This window comes from Callorhinus ursinus, unplaced genomic scaffold (genome assembly GCF_003265705.2).
Source record: "Callorhinus ursinus isolate GAN/ISIS: 27379988/994484 unplaced genomic scaffold, GSC_fseal_2.0 scaffold34, whole genome shotgun sequence".
Lineage (NCBI taxonomy): Eukaryota > Metazoa > Chordata > Mammalia > Carnivora > Otariidae > Callorhinus > Callorhinus ursinus.
The window spans coordinates 12,924,213-12,951,069 of NW_027397096.1; the positions used below are offsets into that span (position 1 = coordinate 12,924,213).

At 37.2% G+C, this 26,857-nt stretch overlaps 1 protein-coding gene and 1 pseudogene across 2 annotated transcripts in view; one reads left to right on the forward strand and one right to left on the reverse strand.

Annotated features, from left to right (window-relative positions):
* Window positions 1–10,444, reverse strand: part of DHX40 (DEAH-box helicase 40) — a 54,476-nt gene extending 44,032 nt beyond the window's left edge. The window contains exons 1-7 of one of the 2 annotated variants that reach the window (XM_025851434.2): window positions 10,266–10,444; window positions 9,256–9,423; window positions 8,079–8,224; window positions 6,060–6,179; window positions 5,639–5,866; window positions 5,351–5,417; window positions 4,259–4,390 (exon numbers count right to left, since the gene is read on the reverse strand). In XM_025851434.2, coding sequence (XP_025707219.1) covers window positions 4,259–4,390; window positions 5,351–5,417; window positions 5,639–5,866; window positions 6,060–6,179; window positions 8,079–8,224; window positions 9,256–9,423; window positions 10,266–10,377 — 973 coding nt within the window. In that variant the 5' untranslated portion in view covers window positions 10,378–10,444. Of the gene's footprint in view, window positions 1–4,258; window positions 4,391–5,350; window positions 5,418–5,638; window positions 5,867–6,059; window positions 6,180–8,078; window positions 8,225–9,255; window positions 9,424–9,802; window positions 9,936–10,265 lie in introns of those variants that run through there. The other variant, XM_073879535.1, reaches the window with a different exon arrangement.
* Window positions 10,445–13,051: 2,607 nt separating this feature from the next.
* LOC112808085 (ATP synthase F(0) complex subunit j, mitochondrial pseudogene) lies at window positions 13,052–13,260 on the forward strand (annotated as a pseudogene).
* The last annotated feature ends 13,597 nt before the right edge of the window (window positions 13,261–26,857 follow it).

A 26,857-nucleotide genomic window follows, 5' to 3' on the forward strand; every position in this document is an offset into this window, starting at 1 on the left:
TTTATGTGAAGCTCATTAGCCTTATTCCCCCCTCATCTTTAATCTTAACATTTAAGGAAATTATCACCGACAAAGCCAAATCCTAGGTACTTGCCAAAGTGAGATAATGTCTTTGTTTTGCAGGAAAAAGAAAGAAATAAAACTACTTTTAGATTAATGCAATATTTCCTCTTTTAAAATATTGGAAATAAAAAAGGAAATGTAATAAAAAAATACTGCCTACTTTGAGCTTGACAGAAACTTGCACTAATCCAAGGTAAAGCTCCTTTCCTTTTCTTCAGGTATTCTGAAAACAGATGTACTATTTTTTCACCCCCTACTGAATGGATAACCAGTTATCAAATGCAGGTTTACCATGTGACCTCAGGAACATCAGTCTCTATCTGTTCAATAATGAAGTCTGATTATGCAAGAAAAACATTTATGGGTATATGTGCATTTTTCTAGAGAAAGAAACCATGGTTTTCATTATCTTTTAAAAAGAATCTCAGATTCCACCCTCTAAAAAGGCTAAGAAGCACCGAATTTCGATAATTACTTATAGTGCTAAAATAGTCAAATTCCATGCAAATATTTATTGCTTATGAAGTAACAGGTATATTTCAGTAAACCTGAAGAATTGCAAAATCTTGAACAAAAGAGGGAAGTAAGAAGAGCCAAAAGGTTCAAGGGAAACAAGAATAAGGTTCTAGACACAGCTAGCGTTTTGGTTTTTTTTTTTAAGATTTTATTTATTTGAGAGAGAGAGAATGAGAGATAGAGAGCACAAGAGGGAAGAGGGTCAGAGGGAGAAGCAGACTCCCCGCTGAGCAGGGAGCCCGATGTGGGACTCGATCCCGGGACTCCAGGATCATGACCTGAGCCGAAGGCAGTCGCTTAACCAACTGAGCCACCCAGGCGCCCCACAGTTAGCGTTTTGATACAAGGTATAACAGAATGTCTAGCAGAAAGTGAAAAATCTGGAACTCATTTTAACAAACATCTAATCAGGACTTTTTCAACACAGAATACTCAAGTAGTTCACAATTTCAGAAAGGAGATGAGGCAACCATAACACAAGGGAAAATGTGTTAAGTGCCACAAGAGGTGCAGTAAAGCACAATGAGGTATAAACGAAGAAGAGACCAAAGTCAGTTGTGAGGTGGGAAATCAGGGAAGGTTTTAATCAAGGTGGTTGCACTAGTGAAACAAAACAGCAGGATTTCAGCCAGTAAGAGGAATAGAATAAAAGGGAAAAGGAGGAGTTCAAGTTAAGGGAAATATCAAATGCTGTCACAAAAAAGATGTAGAAGGAAATGGAATAAAAAATACTGCCTACACTTTGAGCTTGAGAAAAACACCTCAAAGGGTGGGGGTTAGAGTTCAACCCAGGGAGTGGGATCATATAATCTTGGCAATAGAAGGGATACCACAGCACCTCTTCACATCTGACAGTTGAGAATTTTTTGTCAATTAGGGAGATTTCTTAAGATGTCCCTTTAAAACAATCAGCTACCCTCATGGCTAGCCCAGAAATAAAAGCAAATACAACATATTCACCTCAATCTTCACTTATTCACTAAACCTAGATCTGAGTCATTTTTGAAACCTCTTCACAACAGGCTACAAGCAGGAAACCCTTCTTCCCTCTCCTCACTCCCAAGCACAAGCTTTACGTTCCTAAGACATAATAGGAAATAAAGGAAATAACATTTTAATAGTGTTTCTCCCCACCACCCGAAGTCGCAATAATAAAGAAAATAAGTGCCGTATTGTATTAGTCAGACCTAAAAAAAAAAAAAGCCTAAGATCCCAGGAACCTGCCACTCGCAACTTCACCTCACCCATTACTCAGTACCTCATCACCTCCATTTGAATGCCTCTTTGCATTGTAAGAAACTGCTCCCATAAATATTATTATGCTCATGATGGATCACCAGTAGCTTGCCCTTATAGTGCCCTTGGAACCAGAAGGGAAACTAAAATAAACAAAACCCTTCAGTAATGGCTCTACTGACAGGCAGCTCGACATCTTTACCATTCACACATATACGCCAACACAGAAAATCTCATACACTGGCAATTAAGGCTGAAAGCAGGCTGAAATCACACTGGAAGGATAATGAATGCCAAGTTATTAAGTTAGCATTTTAATTTAGCTGGTAATAGGGAATGGCTGAGATACCCAACAGGAAAATGATACAATCAGAGCTGTGCTTTTGAAAGATGATGCTTACCACTGCAGGTAGGATGGTAAATTACATCAGGGAAAACAGGTTAGCAGGTTATATTAACAACTCAGGAAAGCAAATTGAGGATCCCAACTCTAATGATGACAATGAAAAACGAAAAAGAATGAATGAATGATCTGGACAAGACAAAAAAAAAAAAACCAACCTGTAGGAGTTGTCACTTATTTGGACTGAATGATCTAGGATGACATGATACACAGACTAGAAAGCCTTGTGAGAGGATCCAGGAGTTCTAGAATGCAGAAGTGAGACTTAACTAGAGATAGTCAACCTCTCCAAAACAGAGAACTCTAAGAAAACAGCAAGCTAAGGATAAAACCTTAAAAAATAGTCACATTTAGAGAGGAACAAAGGCTGGGAAGGATGGGAGGGCAGCACACTTAGAGAAAGAGTGGTCAGGAGAACCAGGTAATTAAGTATTATCCCAGATGACAGCATTTCAAGGACTTATCACAAAATCAAAATACAAACTAATGAAAAAAAGCCACAAGATTTGAGAAATAGGAGGTCATTCACAACCTTTAATAGTATAAAAACTGGATTTCAGGCCATTAAACAAGATGCACTAGCAGACTCAGAATGCTATTTTCAATGTGAAAGTAACAAAAGAAAGAATGAAATTACTTATGTAGAAAAAAATATTTATATTGTTAATGGTTAATGACAAAGCAACTGTAATGAGTTTTGAATTACCTCAGCAGTAAACAAAATAAATTTAAAGGAGCCACTGGATCAAATCTCCAGAAAACAATGAAAACCTTAAATATCTAATAAAGACCCTAAGAATTCCCTTAAAGATACAAAAACCTAAAAATAGATTTCCATATGGAGGGCAAGGGCCTAATATCATCCCAAAAGAGATTTCTAAAATAGCACATGGTCTATGGTTATTTACCAAAACACATATTCCTAAACTTTTTTTGTTAATGTAAGATTAAGAACCACTTACTGAACAAAAACAAAAATACATATAAAATATAAAAAATATATATATAAAAACATTCAAATGCTTTTTACACATTTAATGCAATCACAATCAAACTCTAAATAACTTCCCTTTTGTTTTACATATCAAATGCCATAATAAAGTAGTTTCACTAAATAAATTCTAAACCTAATTCAACAATATTTATTATGAACAAATATCAGAATAAGAGTTTGCATTTGCTCTTTGAAATTACAAAAGAACAGCATCATTCTTGAAAAGCAGACTGTATGCTACTTCAAAAGAAAACAATCCACTATGTTTAGTCTCAGATGTAGCTGGATGTATATGATTTCTAGAAATGCTTAGGCAATACTAAATTAGGTTTGACTTATTGTGCAAGACTGTTGAATCACAGATCTGTATCTCTGAAACAAATAATGCAATATATGTTAAGAAAAAAAAAAGAAGATAGCAGGAGGGGAAGAATGAAGGGGAGTAAATCAGAGGGGGAGACGAACCATGAGAGACGATGGACACTGAGAAACAAACTGAGGGTTCTAGAGGGGAGGGGGGCGGGGGGATGGGTTAGCCTGGTGATGGGTATTAAAGAGGGCACATTCTGCGTGGAGCACTGGGTGTTATGCACAAACAATGAATCATGGAACACTACATCAAAAACTAATGATGTAATGTATGGTGATTAACATAACAATAAAAAATTTAAAGTAAAAATTAGGTTTGACTTATGGTACTACTATCAAGAAATTGTAGTCCTAATTTCAAAAAATTACCAAAAATATTTTTGTTCTGCTGGGAGAGGACACAGCCTACTCTTAAACAATATCAAGGTGCGGGGGGGTGGTCCAAGGCTCCTGAAAAAGTGAATATGAAAAGACTGAGAAAAAAAATCACTTCTCTCAAGGAATGCTGGTTCCCTTAAAGTTCTATTTCATGATCTGGGTGTTGGTTATAAAAATGAGTTGTTCGTAAAATTAATTGACCTAAACGCTTAGGATCTGTACACTACTCTGTATGTATGTGATTATTCAATAATTTTTTTAAAAAATTAGTCAAATTTTCTATTCTAGTGAGGAATTACCTGTTGTCATAGATCCATAACATGGCAATATTAACAAACCATCCAGAGTTGTATCTTGAACATCATAATCATAATCAACAGACTCTGCCATCTGAAAAAGTAACTCACAACTTTTTTCAATTTCAAACTGACCTGAAATGAGGAAGGGAAAATAATGTCAGCAACTGAATAGCAAAATTAATTTAAGAATGAAAAAAAAAGAAGTCTTCTAGATTATTTTTGCATAATAGCTATTTTCAATCTCATTTGATCTGAAGAAGATGAACACATAAATTGTACCAAATCTCAACAATAGATTTAAAAACAGAACACGAGTTTCCAAGGAATTTAAACCTCTACAGGAATAAAAATGTTTATAATCTTCAAGCCTATCATCTTGTTAACACAGTATTTGAGGAAGACTCAGTAAAGTTAATCATTAATATAGAAGAATCTAGTCTAGGAGATACAGCATCTAGGTGTATCTCAAAATACTTAAGTAACCTGAAAAAGGCAGAGACCATTACAATGTCTCACTTCTGACATCAGTACAAGGCAGAGTAGGAGGTGAGCGATGAAATGACTCATTTCTGTTAGTAGGATGCTGCTAACTGAAGAATCACACTAGCTTAGGATTTAATCTATTTTTGACTTCCAAAAAAGGCCTGTCTATGAGACATGGATTCAATACCTTATGTACTGCTATCACACAGTACCATCCCACCACTCAAAGAAGAAATGAATTAGTAAGATGTCTTTTGAAATAATGGAATTAATCATTCAGATCCAGGACTGATCTGACCACTTTGGTGTGGTAACAGCTCTATCTAAGATAGACTAATAAAATATTAATACTTTACCATTTAATATCTTTTTACTAAAAGGTCAGTGTGTTTACATATGTTTACTCATGAGACTGGCAGTTTTTATGGCAGTATAGAATTATCTTATATATCTTAAATAAGACAGAATATCTAAAGCTTTCAGATAATCATACAAAGCTAAGGTAATGAGTTAAAGCCCAGATTTTCCAACAAAAGTAACACTATTGTGGTGCCACATTCTGCTCTTATATAAATAGTAAAATTTTTAAACCTGATACTGAATGCTCACCAGTCAGAAAAACCAAGATGTCTCCAGCCATTTCATTCAAATGGATATCCATGGTCACTTTAACAATCTAAAGCAAGAAACACAAGCATAATATGCTGATGGAAATACAGTCCCCCACTCCCAACCACCTCCCCTTATTCCACAGAAAAATTAAATTTGGTTCTCGAAACTTCTAGGACCTATAAGGGCTGCTATTAAAATAAAAGGGAATAAACGAATTACTGAACTACTCAATCAACTAGAATCATAAATATAAAAAAAAGACACAAAAAGGATGCCAAGTAATACCGCTTGAATATATGCAGTATTTTCTCTGTCTCGTGGGCCAATCAAATTGCAGAATTTTTCTCTCACTGGATAAAGCCTTCCAGGTATATCAAATATTGGACAATTTCCAAAGAATGTAGAGAGCTTGGCTAATTCCATAGTTGCTGACATCACCACAACTTTCAAATGTTCCTTCCTATTAGGAGACTTCTCCTGAAATAACTTCTTCAATAAACCAAATAAGATGTCCTGAAAAAAAGTAAATTTCTAGTAAGTCACGAGTACGCCTACCAACCAACTTATTTTAAATATTTTGCTTTCCTAACCAAAGAATTCCTATTTCAATAGATTAAAATGTAAGCAAGACCAAGCAATTCTCTACAGGGTAAAAGCTACCCCAAATAAGTAAACTAATAAACAACCAGCATATTAAAATACTCACTGTAGTTAGAGTTCTCTCATGGGCTTCATCTAAAATGATGACACTGAACTTGGTAAGATTTGGATCTCCCAAAATATGTTTCAGTAAACATCCATCAGTCATATATTTGATTGCAGTTTCCTAATGTTTAAACAGCAGAGTGTATCAACTTATATATATAGTGTTAGAGAAATTCACCCCTATTTGCATAATAAATTCCCCCCCAAATGTGCAGCCATTAAGTGATCCACCTAATCTGACTAAATAAAAAAGTATATAAATTAGTCTAATAACAAGGATGGTAAATTGTAAAACTTGTGATCTATACAGGGACATAGAAAAGGAACTAAGGTGGATGTTCTGGGATAAAGCAACAAAAGGGGCCAATAAAGAGATATAAAGTAGTCTGGTGAAAGTGGTAAGATAATGCAATGGCTTCCCATGAGCAAGTTGTGGGAAACAACAATGAAATGGGATGCATTTCCCTGTCTCAGCCACTATTTTTTTCTTTTAAAGATTTTTTTATTTATTTTTTGACAGAGAGGGAGACAGCGAGAGAGGGAACACAAGCAGGGGGAGTGGGAAAGGGAGAGAAGCAGGCTTCCCGCTGAGCAGGGAGCCCGATGCTGGGCTTGATCCCAGGACCCCGGGATCATGACCCTAGCCAAAGGCAGATGCTTAACAACTCAGCCACCCAGGCACGCCTTAGCCACTATTTTAGAGGACTCAGAAGAAAAGGCAGAGGAAAGAGGTACACAATTTCCTCTCACTCTCTTTCTTCCCTATTTGCTTATTTTAAAAATTGTGTCTGTCAGGGATGCCTGGGTGGCTCAGCTGGTTAAGTGTCTGCCTTCAGCTCAGGTCATGATCTCAGGGTCCTGGGATTGAGCCCCACATCGGGCTCCTTGCTCAGCAGGGAGCCTGCTTCTCCCTCTGCCTGCCATCCCCCCTGCTTGTGTGCTCTTTTTCTGACAAATAAATAATAAATAAAATTTTTAAAAAATTGTGTCTGTCACCTAGCATTAAAACAAGGTGAGAATAAGGTCCAAAAGCTAGAAGTTAACAACAGTATACACATAAAACAAGAGAAGAAAAAAGAAAGAAAACTCCCCAGCAGTAACCACTAGGAAGGCAAAGATAGTATTCTGGGGAGTCACTGTGTGTCATAATTGATGGCCATTTCTATTAGGGACCATATTTAATTAGGCATTGTTTTGTATTTGGTACAGGATTAAAAAATCCTGAAGGAATGTAAATTATAACCATTAACTACTAAAAAGAACACAATTTTAAACTTGTTGGTGCCGTGAATACAGAAGATATGCTTACTGACTTTGCTAAGTTGACTTCAGGAATACAAATATACACTACGGATGAATCTTGAAAATATTATGCTAAATGAAACAATCCAGACACAAAGGACCAAATATTGTATGATTCAACTTATATGAGGTACTTAGAAAAGGCAAATTTGTAAAGACAGAAAGTAGAATAGAAGTTACCACAGGCTGAATGGAGGAGGGAATAGGAGAGTTAATGTTTAGTAGATATAGTTTCTGTTTGAGATGATGAAAACATTCTGAAAATAGAGTGGTGATGGATACACAAAATTGTAAATGTATTTCATACCAATGAAATGTAACACTTAAAAACGGTTGAAATGGCAAATTTGAAATGTAACACTTAAAAACGGTTGAAATGGCAAATTTTACGTTATATATATTTTAGTACAATAAAAAATTGTTTCAAAGATTACAAATGTAAGTTACAGGTCCAGGATTCTTACAGCTAAAAAACCATAAAATAAAAGAATCCTTAAAAAAATAAACATAACTGTCACTTATAAACTAATTGAGAAGGGAGAAAATAAAACTACTGGGCACTTCAGAGCTAAATCATTTAACAAAGGACAACAAAAATTAATTCTAATCTTGGGCTTTGTTTAAAATATAAATGCAAATTTGAAGTTAAAATCTTTCATAACTTTCTCCAATCCTTCTATAAGTCTATAGGACTTAAACTGCAATAAAACTTTTGTACCTTAGAGCTGCAATCATCGAAACGAACTTGGTACCCTACTTTGGATCCCAAAGTGCATTTCATTTCTTCAGCAACCCTCTGAGCAACTGATATAGCAGCTACTTTTCGTGGTTGAGTCACACCAATCATACCATGTTGTGAAAACCCTATCAAAACCAGAGGTAAAAAAAAAAAAACACAAAATTGTTAACAATTGTTTCCAATTAGGGCTAAATTGTTTCAGACCAATCAACACAAACTGTTCCAAGTGTTTCCAAAAGAAAACTGCAAATTAACAACATACTGTTTTACAAATGCACCATGGAAATTTAAGTAGTAATAAAAAATAAGAATACATATTTTCCATTAAAATACATATTTTATTAGGTTTTCCCCCCTAATTTCAGTCTAAAGATTTACTCTAAAGAGTAAGCCAAAAATGTTTAAGTCCTAGGAATCCATAAAATTTCACAGACTTCCTAAAGATTTACTTTTGCCGCAAAAGTTTAAATATACCACCTTTCATAGATTCATTTTTTTACCATTTTATTATCTCTGAAAGATGTGTCTTACAGTTGATGGTATTTTTTTCTTTATTAATAGTATGTAAAATAGTGGTAAATGTCTCAATAAATGGCGCATTAGATTTGATGGATTAGAATAAGTTACTATCAGCTAAGAAATGTTTATTTTTTATATGAATAACATCCAGTATAATTTTGCTCTATACCAACCTTATGATAGTAAGTTCTACCATATTGAAGGCAAAGACACTTTAAGGGTAATTTGTTAGCTGGCTTGGGTTATGGAGTCAGGGAATAAATACTTACCTGATAATACTATGGAAAAAGAACCAAGAAATACTAATGTAAGCAACAGATATCACTATATTCCTGTAAATTATTTCAATACCCAATGGTTAACAGTATACTGCAAATCAACCTCATTCTATAACAGAGAAACAGTATCTACCTATAATTGAGATTATTACAGTAATTAAAAATGGAAAAATCATCATCTGAATTCCTGAATATGAAATAAGACCATAAAAAAGCAGGGAAGATGTAGGGAGGATGTGCCAAGAGAAGAACTGGGGCTGTAGAACAAATGGTGGGCATTTGTGCAATACAGAAGTCCTATTAGCTTTTAAGAGGATATATTTTTAAATACTCCCAATATTAACCTAGAATAAAATTACCTGCTTCATACAGATATTTTGGTAGTTGAGTTGTTTTACCACTTCCTGTATTTCCAGTAACAATAAGGAATGAATTGTCCCTCACAGCTTGAATAAGCTTTTTTCTTTGTTTTTGAATAGGAAAAGTTGGAGTAGTTCCTCCCTCCTGTGATGTGCATCCTTTCTCTTCTGTAACAACAGAAAAACAATTGTGCAATTAAAAGGACTGTCAAGATATCTTTGACTCAATTTCCCAGAACTGAATAGAGAAAGACAATAGAATTTTAGGGCTGGAAAGGATCAATCCATGACTTCTCAGGTAAATCATCTATGTCCAATTTGTATGTGAGGGTTTACAAGCCCAGAACAACTTTTTAGTAAAATCTAATAACATGAGCATTTGCTAATGCATGACTCAGAGTACTTGACAATGTAAGCCTAGCACAAGGCAATGTATATGCAAGCATACCTATATAGAAGCGCAAAACCCAATTTTATTAAACAATAGACCAAAAGCTAGAGCATAGCAGGAAACTCTCAGCTGAATTAAAAAAAAAAAAAAAGCCACCTGTGTTTGCTTCTGATTCATGGTTCAAGTTAGGTCCCTGTTCAGAGTGACTGATATCCCAGAAGGCCAAGTGGTGGGTAACCATGGAAACTGGCTCCTGGAAACTGGCTCCCTTCATGCCATACCCAAAGGCAGGCTGGCGGCCCGACGAGTTGGGGGGGCGGGGGGGAATGGATGGGTAGAGAACAAAGGCTTTATGAGCCTCTTTAAGAGGAGAACGCGTCTAGGTGTTGGGGTTCACTTTTTTATCCCCCAGCAAGGTTTTCACCCAACTTGGATCTGGGACCGCCCCCCTCTAGACCAAAGTGCTCATTGGACGCAAAGTTCGCCTCCGGCTTGGAGGCGAGGAGAACGCTGCGGTCTCCGCTCCACTTTTCTCTGCCCGCCAAAAGCGGACTTTTATCCCCCCAAAACCCCCATGCCGAAACTCCCGCTGGCCTCCGCAGCGTCCCGCGGACCGCACCTCTATCAGCGATGGAAACAGCCGAAGGCCGCTCTTCCTGAAGGTCTATTGACCGCTCACCCTCCTCCTGCCGCCTTGGCGCCCTGCCCGCGACGGCGGGAAACCGGGACATAGACCTGGCCCGGAGCGGAGGTGAGCACGTCCACCGATCTGGGGAGATGGGAGGGGAAAGGCGAAGACGCGCCCTGATGACGTCGAGGTGTTTACTTCCGCGCGTGCGACTTGGAACGAGGGGAGGGGGAGCTGTTAGGTGACGTGGCGCGCGGCTGCCGGAAAGCTCTCCCCACCGGCGCGACCCGGCGGGGCTACCAGCCGAGGGACCAGCCCCGAGGGTTTCCTGCCTTTGCAGGTGTGCGCTGAGCCTAGGGTGCTGATGCCACCCCCAAGGTCCGGAAGGACCTCTTCCTACTTCTCTTGTGCGCAGAAGAGCCAGGTGACACCCCTCTTCTAAGCTACTGTGGTCACTGTAACCCTGTTCTGCCTTCACACACCTAACGTGATGTGACCCTTTGCCAGGAGCTGGAACCTTGCCAGAGTGCATCGTTCCACAACACATTCTCACCTTGCTCATTCTGAAATGACCTGTTCACTTCAGAACTACTGAGTTGCAGAGCTGAACTTCTAGTTCTGTAGTGTCCAAAGCTTCCGTCCCACACGCTGTTCATTTCCTCCATAGGGCCCTGCATTTCAATTTATTTTATTCCCCTTTCCCCCAACTAGAGCGGGAACTTTTAGAAAACCACGGTACACTCAGCCCAACAAAGTGATTCAGAATGGGCCTTCAATACTTGAATTTTCTGGATGGTGAGTGAATTATTGATCGTCAGAGGAATTAAACTCACTTGATGGATATGGATTTCTTGGAAACCACAATAGCAGAAAAGTTAAGCAAATATGCAACAATCAGGTGGGGTGACTTTTTCAGAAAAGGTAATTTGGAGGGCAGATCTTATTGTAGAACCTTCCAACTTTGTAAATAGTGTCAATTATAACAAAATCAATGCTAGAAGATTGTTTCTTGGGCTTTTCAACCATCCCTACTATTAGAATTAACCAACACTTAGTGCCAAAGAATACAACTCAAAGTTGTCCCTTCACCATTAACTAAAGGCCGGTATGCCCCTATCTGATCAGGCTTCAAAAGATGTCACTGGACTCCAAGATTTTTCTGTGCTCATTAAAAATGTACCAACTTTTGGGGCGCCTGGGTGGCTCAGTGATTAGGCATCTGCCTTTGGCTCAAGTCATGGTCCCAGGGTCCTGGGATAGAGCCCCACATCCTCGGGAAGCCTGCTTCTCTCTCCCACACTCCCCCTGCTTGTGTTCCCTCTCTCGCTGTGTCTCTCTCTGTCAAATAAATAAATAAAATCTTAAAAAAAAAAGTGTGAGAAATAGAAATTGCACTCTGCTATTTCATAGATAGTCTTTCAAAATGGTCTTGAATCCAAGCAATTTGTTTCTGAGCATTCAAAATAAAGGAAGGAGGCTCAATATTAGAGATTTACAAAATGGAATAAAATTTTTTAAATCATCTTCAGGAAGGAAAGGAGACTATAGAATCAATGTTACAACTTAAAAGAAAGTAATGGAGCATAAGAAAAAGTATCAAAGTATTAATACAATAAAATCCAGAAAGTTACAAACACCAGACAAATGGTGCTATGTAGAAAGCTAATCACAACAGGAAGTCGCAGAAAGAGAATGAGCAGTAGTGTCAAAGTACATGCATTTTTTTCCAGTTCATGAATTTGACCAAAACAATAGTTGTCTTGGTAAAGAGAGGCAGAGAGAAGCCAGATTGTAAGTGGGTGAGAAGAGAATTAGCAAATTAAAAATATGCATGATGCATCTGGAGATGTTTGGTTAGAATCAACTGAGCTAAATGAAAGGGAAAGAAAAGAATAGCCAGAACAAGATGCCACTGCTACAGTGTATAAATGGTAATTTTAAAGAGACGTGGTCAATGAAATCATTGAGGTACAATTAGAAGGTGTGTTTGGGAGAGTTGAAACACAGAGGTACTGATGAGGAGAAAAAGTGAGTTCACATTTTGAGAAAGGATGCAGGGTTGGAAGAGACAGAACAAACTTTTAGTTAAGGCGGTATTATAAATCTGCATTTGTGGCAGATTTGTATCCCAAAATATAAATCTGATTGTTCCTCTGTATTTTCCTTCCCTATTTCTAACTTACTTGTAAACCAAAGGCCTTTCTTCCTCTCCAGCCCCCACCAGAGCAGAAACAAAGATCCAAGGACACTGCCGACCTAAGGGCCAAGACCAGAGCCTCCTGTGCATGAAGAACTATTTTCTCTCAAGACTGTTGGGACTGGACCTAGGGAGAGGGAAGAGGGAAGGAAGAATGTAATGAGAAAGGAGGAACAAGAGAAGGAATAGAGCCCTCAAAGTGGTCAAAAGAAAAAGGTTGGAAAGTTCTAATGGAAGAAATTCAGGAAGATGAACCATCCTCAAAGGTGGAACCCTCCTCCTTTAAAAATAAATCAAGGTGAGGGGGCGTCTGGGTGGTTCAGTCAGTTAAGCGGTTAAGCGTCTGCCTTCAGCTCAGGTCATGATCTTGGGGTCCTGGGATCTGGGATCTAGCTCCGCTTCAGGAACCCTGCTCGTCCCTCTCCCTCTACCCCTCCCCCGACATATGTGTGCACACACACACACTCTCTCTCTCTCTCTCTCTCAAATAAATAAATGATCTTTAAAGTAAATAAATAAATCAAGGTGACCTTTCCAGGTTGTTGGCCATGTGGGTCATAGCCACGGGTCCTGTGCCGAGATGCTCCAAAACCTTGTGAAAAATGTTTGGGTCCCCATGAGCCCTGCTATACCCAGGTTTACCAGGAGATTTGGGTAGGAGTGGAGTTGATGGGCTTCATTGTTTAGAAAATCAGGATTGCTGATAAAAGAAGTAAAGCTTTTAAAGCTTCGAGTCCTGCACCTGCTCCAGGTCATTTACTAGCTTTACTTGGAATGCACATCAGATGACATGTCAGTCTGGCTGTAAATCTCAGCAAGCTCTGTTAGATGGGAAGACTTGTACGCTTGTAGACGTGTTGTTTCCTTTGTGGCATGAATCAGTGTAACTGAGGGTAAAAGAAATCATCAGTCCAAGGTAAAAGACATCATCACACTTCTCCCCTGCTCATCCAGGAGTTAGCTTCTCCCTCTGCCCCTCCCCCTGCTCATGCACAGTTTCTCTCTCTCTCTCTCTCTCTCTCTCTCTCTCCCTCCCTCCCTCTCTCTCTCGTAAATAAACAAAATATTTTAAGGGGGGCATGCACCTGGGTGGCTCAGTCGGTTAAGCGTCTGCCTTCAGCTCAGGTCATGATCTCCAGGTCCTGGGATTGAGCCCCACATCAGGCTCCCTGCTCAATGGGGAGTCCGCTTGTCCCCCTACCCCTCCCCAACCCCCCAACTCATGCTTACTCTCTCTCTCTCTCTCAAGTAAATAAATTTTTTAAAAATCTTAAAAAAAAAGGAATCAGAGGTCTTAATCTCATAAAAAAATAAAAAGAGAAATCATCATACTTTCTTCTCTTTTTAATCTCATGTTTCTGATGTCCAGATATTAAGATCTGAGTTAGTATCACAGAGCCCCTCACCAAACAGTCATTAAATCATTCATCAGTGATACAATTTAATTGAGAGATTGATAAGGATTGAGACACTTCTAATCATTGCCAATAAAAATTGATGATTTACAGGTATGCATATAATCTTGAATAAAAGTGTAGAATTCCATTATTCTATTAGTAAAATAATGCCTCTTTCAAAAGAAGGCTCAATGATTACTCTTCCTATTCATTCATTCATGTATTCATTCAGCAAATATCAGAATACACAACTCTTACATGTATCCTTTTTTTATAAAGATTTCATTTATTTATTTAACAGAGAGATAGTGAGAGAAGGAGCACAGCAGGGGGAGTGGGAGAGGGAGAAGCAGGCTTCCCGCCGAGCAGGGAGCCCGATGCGGGGCTTGATCCCAGGACCCTGGGATCATGACCTGAGCCAAAGACAGACACCTAATGACTGAGCCACCCAGGCGACCACATGTATCCTTTTTAATAGTCATACAGAGGCATAAAAGTATGTGTAAGACATGATCCCTACCTTCAATGAGGTTACATGTATTCAAGGAGATGAAATATTTAGAAGAGGAAAAACTAGCTAGAGTGATCAGGGAAGGCTTCTCGGAGTTAGTGGCATTTGAACTGAGATTTGAAAATTGGGAATATTCCAGTAAGTGCCAGGGAAAGATCCTGGATAGAGGAAATCTCACAAAGGCACTAATAATGGAGTGATCAAGATATGATTAAGGATTATTGGGAAATCTACAAAATCAATGTTCTATCTCCAGTCATAGTCTCTGTAAATCTTTCACTTGCCTGAAGGTGGCAAGCTGGGTTTATTTGAAACTTTAGAATCACTATTATTTGAAAGAAAAATGAAACAGTATTATTTCTCTGAAAAACAATTTTTCATTGACATTTAACTCATAAAATCAAAAAGTGGAAAAAGATAAAAAAATTACTAACCTTAACATTACTTACTAACATTATATTATTATATTAAAATCTGTATATATTTAGATGTTTTTAAAGATTCTATTTTTAACTACTCTCTACACCCATCGTGGGGCTCGAACTCACAACCCTGATTTTAGTATATGTGCTGCCGAAGCGAGCAACTCGAACCCACAACCCCGAGATCAAGAGTCATATGCTCCTCCAACTGAGCCAGCCAGGCACCCCTAGTATTACTTATTTTAAGGCCATAGATTTTAGATAATTTTAATTTTTAATTTAGATACTTAGATATTTTAAATTTTAATATTTTATTTTCCTTATTAATTTCTCAGTTATGATACAATTTTTTTATTTGAAAAAATAAGAGAGAAAAGGAGATTATACTTATTTTAAGTTTATTTATTTATTTTAAGTAATCTCTTACCCAAAGTGGGGCTCCAACACATGACCCCGAGATCAAATTCACACAGTCCTCCAACTGAGCCAGCGAGGTGCCCCTAAAAGGAGGTTATACTTTTAAGTATTAACGTTAAAATCTGTGATCAGCCTTGTTTATAAATCTTTTGAGAGTAGTCAGGTTTATTGAGACATAATTTCCAAATGGTAAAATGCATCCTTTTTTTTTTTAGTGTATAGTAGTGAGTTTTATGAGTTTTGACAAGTGCATATGGTTTGTAACCACTGCTGTCATAAAGATATAAAACACTTCATCATTTTAACAAATTACCTTGTGCTCCTTTGTGGTCAACCGCCTTCTTCACCTCTAGGCCCTGGAAATGACTGATTTGTTTTCTGTCTCTATAGTTTTGTTTCTTCCAAAATGTGATATGAATGGACTCATATAGTATGTATTCTTTTTAAGTCTTGCTTTTTCTTTCATTCAGCATAATTACCTTGAGTTTCATCTAGAATTGCATATAGTTGTAATGTATATCAATAGTTCAATCCTTTTTGTCTGAGTAGTATTCCACAATTTGTTTATCAATTCATTAGCTAAGGGACATATATGTGTTTTCCAGGTTTTGGTGATCATGCATAAAGTCACTACAAACATTGACATACAGGTTTTTGAGTGACTGTACATTTTCATTTCTCTTGGGTATATACCTAGAAGTGGAATTGCTGGGTTAAATGATAAATGTATGTTTATAAGAAACTGCAAAACTGTTTTTCCAAAGGGACTGGAGCATTTTGCACTTTAACCAGCCATGTATGAGAATTCCAGTTGCCCAGCACCTTTCCTAGTACTTGGTATTATCAGGTTGTTTTGTTTTGTTTTACCCATTCAAATAAGTAGTAGTGGCATGTCATTATGGTTTTAATCTGCATATCTCTGTGGCAATGATGTCGAACATTGTTTTATGTATTTACTTGTAGTCCTTGTATCTTTGATGAAGTGTCTATTCAAGTCTTTTGTCAACTTGCATGAGAGAGGGAAGGGTTGCTTATTTTCTCAGTATTTAGTTTTGGGAGTAACTTATAGATTCTGGATTCAAGTCCTGTATCAGTTATGTGCTTTGCAAATATTTTGGCCTAGTCTATGGCTTGTCTTTTAATTTTCTTAATTCTGTCATCCAAAGTGAAGTTCTTTTTTTTTTTTTAAGATTTTATTTATTTATTTATTTATTTGAGAGAGAGAGATAAAGAGCCAGAGCACAGGCAGGAGGAGAGGCAGGGGGAGAGGGTGAAGCAGGCTCTCTGCTGAGCTGGGAACCCAATGCAAGACTTGATCCCAGGCCTCTGAGATCATGACCTGAGCCGAAGGCCGACACTCAACTGACTGAGCCACCCAGGCACCCCCTTTTTTCACCTTATTTCCCAAATATTACACTCTATTTTAAAAAGAACAATTTGTGTCAGGGTTTCTCTACCTTTTATTTTATTTTATTTTATTTTATTTTATTTTATTTTACTTTATTTGGGAGTGGTAGGATTTCAAGGTATTTTCAGATGACACTATCTATCTCTGCACTGTCTAGAATTATGGAATTTTAAACTCCAGCCCCCCTTTTTTAGAGATGAGGAAACTGAGACCCAAAGATCTTCAGTGAGTTGCCCAAGGTCATACAACTAGAAGAAGGCAGAGCAAAGCCCAGGGTACAGCTTTCCAAATCTCCAGGCCATTGCTCTTTCTGCCAACTGTGTGTGGCCCCCTTATGAAATGTGTCATAGCTTTATTCCTACTTATTAAATGTGGATATTTGTTGCCACAGTAGGCTTTTATCTAACATTTCATTTTCAGTGCTTTTCCATCTAGTACATGAAATTTGACTAAGCAAAATTAAACCCAGTTCTTATAAAATACTGCCAAGCTTTATCCAGTGCCACCGGGTTTACAAATCTCATCACAAAGTAAACATACACACACAAAGGAAACATAATCTAGACAAAGGAAACAAATCTAATTTAGTAATCTAAGGATTACTAAAATGCTGGCATTTTAGTTGATAATTCTAAGACTTTACACTTATACATAATTTTTACTTTACATTAAAGTAGCTATGTTTCTCATTCAATTTTAAATTAGACAGAAAATTCATCTTTTTCACTATATGGGACTTTCAGCAAGCTGGTGAATTAAATCTGAGTGGTCCAGTCTGGCCTCATGCAACAAAAACATATATATGCTAGATAAAACATAAGAAAAGGAAATCCCTAGATACCAGAAACAGGAAATGCAAATCTATTAAAAATTAAAAACTGTTATGTGGGGACAGTCCCCTGTGAGGATACTTTCAGAGTACAATATAATTTCCATAGAGTAAGCATGCCCTACTGAAGGTGAGTTCACAACAACAAAAAGTGCACATCACATGAAGAAATAAACCATCATTAGAGAGATCAGGAACCCAGCAAATAGGAAAATTGTACCCCAAGAACTAGAAATAATAGGAAAATCCTAAGGAGACTATAAAATAAGAGTTTTAAAATATTAAAAAGATAAAAGAATAGAAATCATAATGAAACAAGAGAACATTATAAAAATAAACAGAAAGATTGAAAAAATAATAAAATTAAATATTCAAAATTAAAAAATAATCATTGAAATTAAAAACTCAGTGGAGTTTAAAGAAATGAAGAGAAAGGAATGAAGTAGAAGACAAAGCTGAGGAAATCACCTCAAATGTACCACTTACGTATGAAGAGATGGAAAATATGAAAAAGAAAATAAGAGATATGGAGAATAGAATAGAAAGGTCCACTATATGTTTAAATGGAGTTCCAGAGTGATGGAATAGACAGAGTAGGAAAAAAAAGCAATATTTGAATAGAGAATCTTTGAGCCCTATAGAGGAAAAAATAAAAATCATATACACCTAAACAAAGCGAAACACAGAACACAATAGAAAGAAAATCTTAAATGCAACAAGATAAAAAAGATTTCCTACAAAGGAACAATAATACAATACCAGATATCAACAAAAATTGAGGACAAAAGACAGTAGAATAGTAGGCATCACCACACTGTTAATGGAAAATAATCAAGAAGTCTATACTCAAAATGTCATTCAAGAGTGAGACTGAAATCAAGATATTTTCAGACATATACTAAAATAGTTTACTAGTAATAAATCATTGCCTAAAATATACTCAAGTGTGTTCTTCAAGATGAGGGAAATTTAACCCAGGAAAAAGGATTTTCTCTAAGTACGAATTGTGAACAACTTAGTAAAAATACTGGTAAATCTAAATTAATGTTGAGTATCAAAAAGCAATAATGATAAATACTTCTAAGATGAGAGGATTTTTGAAAAGGTGAAACCAAAATATTGTAAGAACAAAAATAATGGGAGTGTGAATCTTCTAATATTGTGTATTGTTCAAAAGAGGCTGACAATATTTTAGGCCCAGTTGAATGTGCATGTTATAAATTTAAAGGTAAACATTGAATAAATAAAATGAAAGTGTATATTGTTTTCATAAATGTAAAACAGAAGCAAACTAAGTTGTTGATTTTACCACTATGAAGAAAATATACTAGGGGCGCCTGGGTGCCTCAGTCGGTTAAATGTCTGCCTTCTGCTTAGGTCATGATCTCAGGGTCCTGGGATCAAGCTGGGACCCTGCTTCTACCCCTCACCCCCCTCATTTTTTTTTCTTCTCTCTCTCTCTCTCAAATAAATAAATTGAATCTTAAAAAAAGAAAGAAAGAAAGAAAGAAAATACACTTGACAACCATGAACTTCTCAACAAAGAGAAAGTATCCAAGGAAAATGGATAAAACCAACCAACCAAAAAAAAATGTTTAAAGGATATATATAATTATAATGAAGAAAAGACCAATTTTAAAATTGTATAAGCCTATAAGAAAATAGCAAGTTTTTTTCCTGATACTTTTTCTATGTCACATAAAGCTTTCTGTAAATAAACCTGAAACTGTAACTCTTTACCAGAGAAACTCCTTTTAATCCCATAATAAATAAAGGTTAATATTTTTAAATATTAATACATATTAATATAACATCCAAGGCAGTAGAGATGAGAGATAAACAACTCAATAACTCAATAGAAAGAAGGAAAGTATAGAAAAGGAAGCAAAGAAAAAGCATGGTAAATGGAAAACACAAAATAGGATAGTAGAAATAAATTCTACTATATTAGTAAAGTTGCAAAAGTATACTTAACAGCATGATATCATTTAAATAAAATTTTAAACACAAAAATAATAGCATTGCTATAGGCACATACCTACGTAGTAAAATTTTAGAAACATGGGATACATACTAACTTTTGGATACAGGTTACCTATGGTAAGTAGGAAGGAAATGAAGGAGGGTTGTTTCAAATACATTTGTAATTTGTGTGTGTTTTTTTTAAAGATTTTATTTATTTATTTTACAGGGAGAAACACAGCGAGAGGGGGAACACAAGCAGGGGAGTGGGAGAGGGAGAAGCAGGCTCCCCACTGAGCAGGGAGCCGGATGTGGGGCTCCATCCCAGGACCCTGGAATCATGACCTGAGCCAAAGGCAGAGCTTAACAACTGAGCCACCCAGGAATTTGTGTTTCTTTCAAAAGAATCTGAAACAATATGGCAACATGTTAAGATTTGCTGTTGCATACATAGATGGTTACCATGTTATTTTCTATACTTTTCTATATATCTGAAATACTGACTCTACATTAAAAACTCCCAAGACATTGTCTCACAGAGAAATCTAGGTAATTAAACCTTTTTGTGCAAATAAATAATTACATATTTTCACTGGTCATGAGGACATTGAAGGAGACTACAAAATTGTCTTTCTACATCAATTGTAAACACAGCTTACAGGAAAGGCACTGTACCATACTACATGTCTCTCTAGTTATCTCTACGACTCTCTAGCCGCTTGTAGAAAAGTTGAAGATAGAAGATCCTTGAGATCCAAGACTGTATTTCTGTCCATATTGCCAATATTTGGTATTTTTTAAAGGAAGGAAAGAAATAGAGGCATATAAAAGGTACCCATCTCTTGTGGGAGCTTTGTTGTTTCCATCTTTTGGGTTTTCTCACTATCCATAGGTTCAAGGCAAAGTGTGTCTTTTGTCACTGGGATTATGAGATTAATCTTTCTCTGATGCTTGAGAAGACAGAGAAGAAAGCACAAGGCCAAATAAAAAAGAAATGGAATCAAAGTCCTCCAAATAAGAATTGGAATGTACTCTTCCTCAACATAACCCATCTCAACCTCAGCTAGGCTTTTATTTGAAAGTCATTTTGAAATTCTGTTTTCATAAAAAGCCTAAATAATGAGCAGCCTAAAATATGAAATCACAAATTTCATTTTTCTCTCCTTGATGGTCACAATTTTTGAGCACCATGACAATATATAATTAGGGAGCATTTAATGTTCCCTCAAGAGGAACTAGAACAGTATTTTGTAAACCCCAGTTCCCAGCTGTCTTGCAGACAAAGACAACTTACCCTATCCTATCAGGATCCACTCCTAACGGTGTCTTTCATAGATGCCATAGAAAAGATACCCTGTCTGCCGTTAAGATGGAGCCATATAGTGCCCACCTCCTTCTAGTGAAGCAAAGGATATGCAGAAAGTCTCTTTAGAAAGAAAGAAGAAGTAGAGGGTAGAGGGTGATCCTGAAAGGGGAAAAAAGGGTTAGATCCCTGTGACTTAAGTGTTCTTCCCTAGAGCAACTTTCTAGAGAAGGGAAATAAGTGAAATAGCATAAGGAGAAAGCTGAAGAGAAGATGGATCATGCCCTGCTTCTATTTGACTTGGTGCAACATCTACTACAGTGACTGTTCAGCAGTGACAGAGAGACATGCATGGATGGATTGGCCGGGAGCAGTGGTCCTGGCTCCCATGTGGCCTCCCAGGAACATGCTGGTCAGAAAGCACAGAAATGCGTAAGCATCTGGTGGAAACTAAGAAGCTGCAGTGTTTAGAGAGGATGCCTAAACCACAGACCCAGGGATGACACCAGCGCACTACCTGAAGGCCAGGTAAGACCTGCCACATCTCAAAGTGGCCCTCATCGGCCGCCAGTCCAGAGATGCCATTCTTGTCACAAGGACAAATTTGCATCCTGAGACTCCACGGGGATCTGAGGCCTCTTCTCTTCCTGACACCATGAGATCACAAATCCTTCAATACAGCCAGACACTATTTTGAAGAGAAGCAAGGGTAAGGAGGAAGAAATGTGGAAAATTTTGCACCTACCCAAAAGAAAATGTGTTATTCAATAGTAACTATTGAAACTGAAAAAGGTTATAACCTTGAATTGACAAGCTTAAAGTTTGGGGGGTTTTGTTTGTTTGTTTGTTCGCTCCCACTATGGAAATTTGCAAGGGAAATTATGTTCATTGAAGAAAATAAAGAGCAATCTATTCTTTGCATATTGGAATTATAATATGGGTAGATTTTTGACCCCACTATATGAATGTAGGAGTATTTTTCCAGATTGTTTTTTCTCCTGATGTTATTGCCCTTCCTCGATTCGCATATATTACCCCCTTTGAAATTAACTGTAGTCCCCATTGTATTGACCAAGGAAGTTCCAAATGCAAATACCAGCTTTGTCTATTCTGAAATTGGCAAGAGTAAAGCATGAAGCAAGAAGCGGTAAGGTTAAGAATAGATTCAGTCCTTTGTAACCACAAGAAAATGCCCACCCAGCCATTCTGCCCTTCTTTTTAATTTGTTCCTTTCCTTTGGTATAAATACAATCAGAACCATAGAAAGCCACGTGCACCGAGACCACCATTTCTCACCAGTGACCATTCCCCTGGGTAACACAAAACATTTAATAGGCTTGTCCCGGCATCCAATAACAAAGGAAAAACACATGGCAGATCACGATAATGATTTTGTGTCTTTCTGTAATGATGAAAGAAAAACCTGATCCTGCATAATAATCGCTTTGTTATTCATGGAACTTAAATGGCATCTCCTCATGAATTTTAATGTGTCATCCATTTTCTCACTGCTTATCCTCACAATTCTATGTGAGCCTTCACAGGGCATCATTTTCTTATCTCTTTCTTTCTTCCCAAGATATAATTATTCTTTCTAAACCAAAAGGCTTTAGAATGTTGTCTTTTTACTGTATTGGTCAGAAAACTGGTCTAAGGTGACATTAAATAACCTGGAAAGATCAAGCTGTGCACTCAGGATTTCTGCACTTTTTTCCTGTATGTATGTATGTTACTTGATTTTAAAAATAGTTTACTTTTCAATAATTATCTGGGACATCGTGCAATCATAAATTTGTGCCTTTTAAAATAAATCAAAGCTAGTGACATTCATGAAGGTACATTATTTTGCTTGGTGTTCTAAAAGTTAGGGAATCATTTGCAATACTTTTTCTTCTTATTCCTCGTTAGTAGGCATAATTCATTTTGAAATTCAGTCCCATATTATTTGTAGGCAAGTAATCTCAAAATTATATAAAACTAGGCTAGATTTTAAGCTATTTAAGGACACAAACTGTGTCTTATTTATCTTTGTATTCTACGAAGTATCTAACTCAAGGACTTCCAAATAGAAGGCCTCCATAAATATTCGCTTAATAAATAAAAAGTATCTTTGCAGAAAACAAATCAGTGGTTTCTAGGTCTGGGGGTGGAAGAATGGAACTGGCTGCAAAGGGAACATAGGAAACTTTTTACAGTGATGTTAATATCTTCATATTGATGTGGAGTTGATTATATAACCGTATGCATTCATCAACGATTATAGACTGATAATTGATTAATTTTGTTGCATGTAAATTATCTCAATAAAACTGATTAAAGAAAGAATCTTGTGATAATATCATGGTTTCTTCATAGGAAATAAGTAATGACACATGCTGTTAACAAATAACTAGCACATTCTTTGATCAAATAACCAGGTTTTACATCAACCTTGAAAATTCCTAATTTCTTTTTTTTTAGATTTTATTTATTTATTTGACAGAGAGACAACACAGGGGGAGTGGGAGAGGGAGAAGCAGGCCTCCCACCGAGCAGGGATCCCAATGCTAGGCTGGATCCCAGAACCCTGGGATCATGACCCGAGCAGAAGGCAGACGCTTAACGACTGAGCCACCCAGGCACCACGAAAATTCCTAACTTATTGATTGAATGACCAAAAAATACTACCAGGTGTCAGGCCCTATACTATGTCTTTTTTAAAATTCTCCCACCAAGTACTATCAAATAAGAATTGTTATTCCTTCTTGCTCTACACTAAGGCTCAGAGAGGTTAGGTAAATTTTTCCAAGACAAGATATTTTATTTTTTAAAAATCAGTGCATGCAGGGGCACCTGGGTGGTTCAGTTGGTTAAGGGTCCAACTCTTGATTCTGGCTCAGGCCATGATCTCAGTTGAGAGATCAAGCCCCGTAGGCTCTGTGCTGGGTGTAGAGCCTGCTTAAGATTCTCTCTCTCTCCCTCTGTCCCCTGCGCCCCTTCCTCTGTCCATGCACGCACATGCACTCACTCTCTCTTTCTAAAAAAAAAAAAAAAAAAAAAAAAAATCAGTACATGAATAAATAATAGTTTCAAAGAGACTAAACTAAACACTTATTTGTAATTTAGGAAATTTGAGGAGTCAGATGATTTTGTCCAAAAATTACCTGTAGTATTAAAAATAAAAATTTTAATTCAGCAAGTAATTATTTGCTTACTCTGTGTCAGACACTGTGCTAGATATTTCAGAAATGTAATGCTGAAAATATATAGACTTTGCTTTCAAAGTACATACCATATTACATGGAAAGAGGTACATGTATAAAGAGCAATAATACTAGGTGAAGTGTGGGGCTAACATAAGATTAGAAATAACCTTGCAGGGCGCCTGGGTGGCTCAGTTGGTTAAGCGACTGCCTTCGGCTCAGATCATGATCCTGGAGTCCCCGGATCAAGTCCCACATAAGGGCTCCCCGCTCAGCAGGGAGTCTGCTTCTCCCTCTGACCCTCTTCCCTCCCGTGCTCTCTATCTCTCATTCTCTCTCTCTCAAATAAATAAATAAAATCTTAAAAAAAAAAAAAAAAGAAATAACCTTGCACTGGAGAAGGAAGAAGTATCTTCAATTTCTGCTAAGTTGATTAATTTTAAAAAATACAACCAGCCACCAAGAGGAATTTAGGAGAGCTTCAAGCTTAGATGATTTTGAGATAAAAGAAGAAAGGCAAAACCTTTTCTCCTTTCCTTGTTCTATTTATTTATTCTCAGTTCAAAGCTAATCTAACAATTTATGTGCGTGCTTAGTTGGGTGCTAGTCCTTAGACTTTTCCTTGAATACCTCTCTGACTTCGCTCAGGTGTCTGCTTAGGTTTTCCTCACAGAGGCCTTTCCTGACCACGCTACCTACAAAGTATTCCATCACTCTCTATCCCTTCCTCTTTGTTTTTCTTCATATCATTCATTGCCATCTGACATTATGTTAAATATTTCTTATTTGTTTATCATTTGTCTCCTCCCGTAGTATTTAAGCTCCTTGGGGAGGGGCCTGTGTGTCTTGTTCACTGTTACGTCTCCAGCACCTAGATTAGTGCTTCTTACTCTTTGTTGAATGAATGAATGAATGAATGAATGAACAAATGAAAATGAATTCTAGACAGGTCTTTCTGACTACAATATCTCATCTCCATGTCTTTTCATCTTCACTTGAAATTCTACCAGGTTTTCACCTTATGGTTATTTGACTTTTCCTAGATATTAATATTTTAATTATTTTGAAGTAGAAGCATACGTTTTTTGCAGTAAGGCACACAGGAGAAGAATTTGAGCTCAAAAGTATGGCTATGTTTTGCGCATTTTTTCCAAAACTGAATTGTGACAACGCCTCTTCTGTGTCTTAGCCCAGGTTTTCTGGAAAACAAAACCTAAGACAAAGTTTAGACAGCTAATTTTTATTGTGTATTAGGAGTGTGTGAAGAGGGATGATGAGTATACTTTCAGGGAAGGAAGAATAAGGTTCCTGAGGAGGCTGGTTTCTTGGTCATATGAGTCATCTCTGGAGAGGCTGTGTGGGTCGCAGAACAATCTGTTGAGGGCAGGAAAGAAGGGCAAAAAATTCCTCTCCCATGCCTTTCTCAGTTGTGCTAACTGGCTTCTCCAAGAAGCCTCTGGGAAAGCCAGAGCCTGCATAGGTCCCGTCAGGTGGACCAGGTTCCTGAAACTGCTGTGGAAACCCAATCCTTAACCCCAGTAATTTGCTTCACCTCATTCCTATGGCTATAAAGCCCTTGACTCTGCTATCATCTCTCTTTTTTTTTTTTTTAAGATTTTATTTATTTGTTTATTTATTTATTTGAGAGAGAGACAGAGAATGAGCAGGGGAAGAGGGGCAGAGGGAGAAGCAGACTTTCCACTGAGCAGGGAGCCTGATGTGGGACTTGATCCCAGGACCCTGGGATCATGACCTGAGCTGAAGGCAGATGCTTAACCAACTGAGGTGACCCTCTGCTATCATCTCTTAATACCTGTCTGGCAAGGAAGCAAGCCAAGTGGCCAAGACCTAGGGGCAGGTGGAGCCAAGCAGAGCAGTGATGACATAAACTCCCAGAAATTATTCAGGGCAGTTATTTCTAGCAACCAAGACTCCAGCCGCATGTGTGATATATTGCTATATCTAGCCTGTCTCCAAGTGCTCACTCTTTGGCATTATTTCCAGTCTAAATTTCCTAATTCTGCACCTCATTTCTTCCACATGCTACATTTTCTTCCAAAGTAGTTGGTTGTGTTTTTTTTTTTAATTTGAGAATTTTGCTCAGCAATTGAAATGAAGAATTACTTTAAACCCTATGCAAGATATAGTTAATCTTGAATGTTCTTTATTCTGTAGATTAGACATCATTAATTCCATCAGCGGATATTTATTAAGAATCTACAATGTGTTAGGCACTGTTCTAAGCACTAGGACCATCAATGAATAAAACAGTAAAAAATTCCTGCATGATGCAGCATACATTTTAGTGAGGGGAAGGGAAACAGACAGTAAATCATGGGAACAAATAAAATATTTATTATGTTGGATGATGATAAATATTATGGAAAAATAAAGAAGGGAGGTTTTCTTTTTAATTCAGTGATCTTTTGAAAGGACAACTATGAACCTTCAGGGAAAAAGAGAGAAGATGTAAATGGAGCATTTAGGGAATGAAGAGTTCTGTGGGCTTGGAACTCTGGGTTAGGCCTGTAGACAGAGAGTAAGGAAGTAGCCTAGGGGATGTAGAGCATCATGGCTTCTCTGTGCAAGACACACCTTTTTCTTTTCCTTTAACATTTTGATGCATCATTTTAATTTAATTTAATTTTTTAAGGGTAAAGTGGATATTTTATTTATTTGTACTTAAACCTATAAACCAATCAGCCAAACAGGTACTATTATCATGATACATTAAAATACAAAACATCTTTCTACAAATCCTAGAATAATGAACAAATTAACAGTGCTAGTAAAACATCACAAGGGACAGAGGAAATCAATGAAGCACATGATAGCTTAACCCCTCACCGGTGGTAATTGAGGTTATTAACAAGAAAAGCCTCACAATCTCAGAAAATACAAATTATCCTTCATCACACGTCTTTGTATCTTCACTTCCTATTCTTGAGGTTAGAT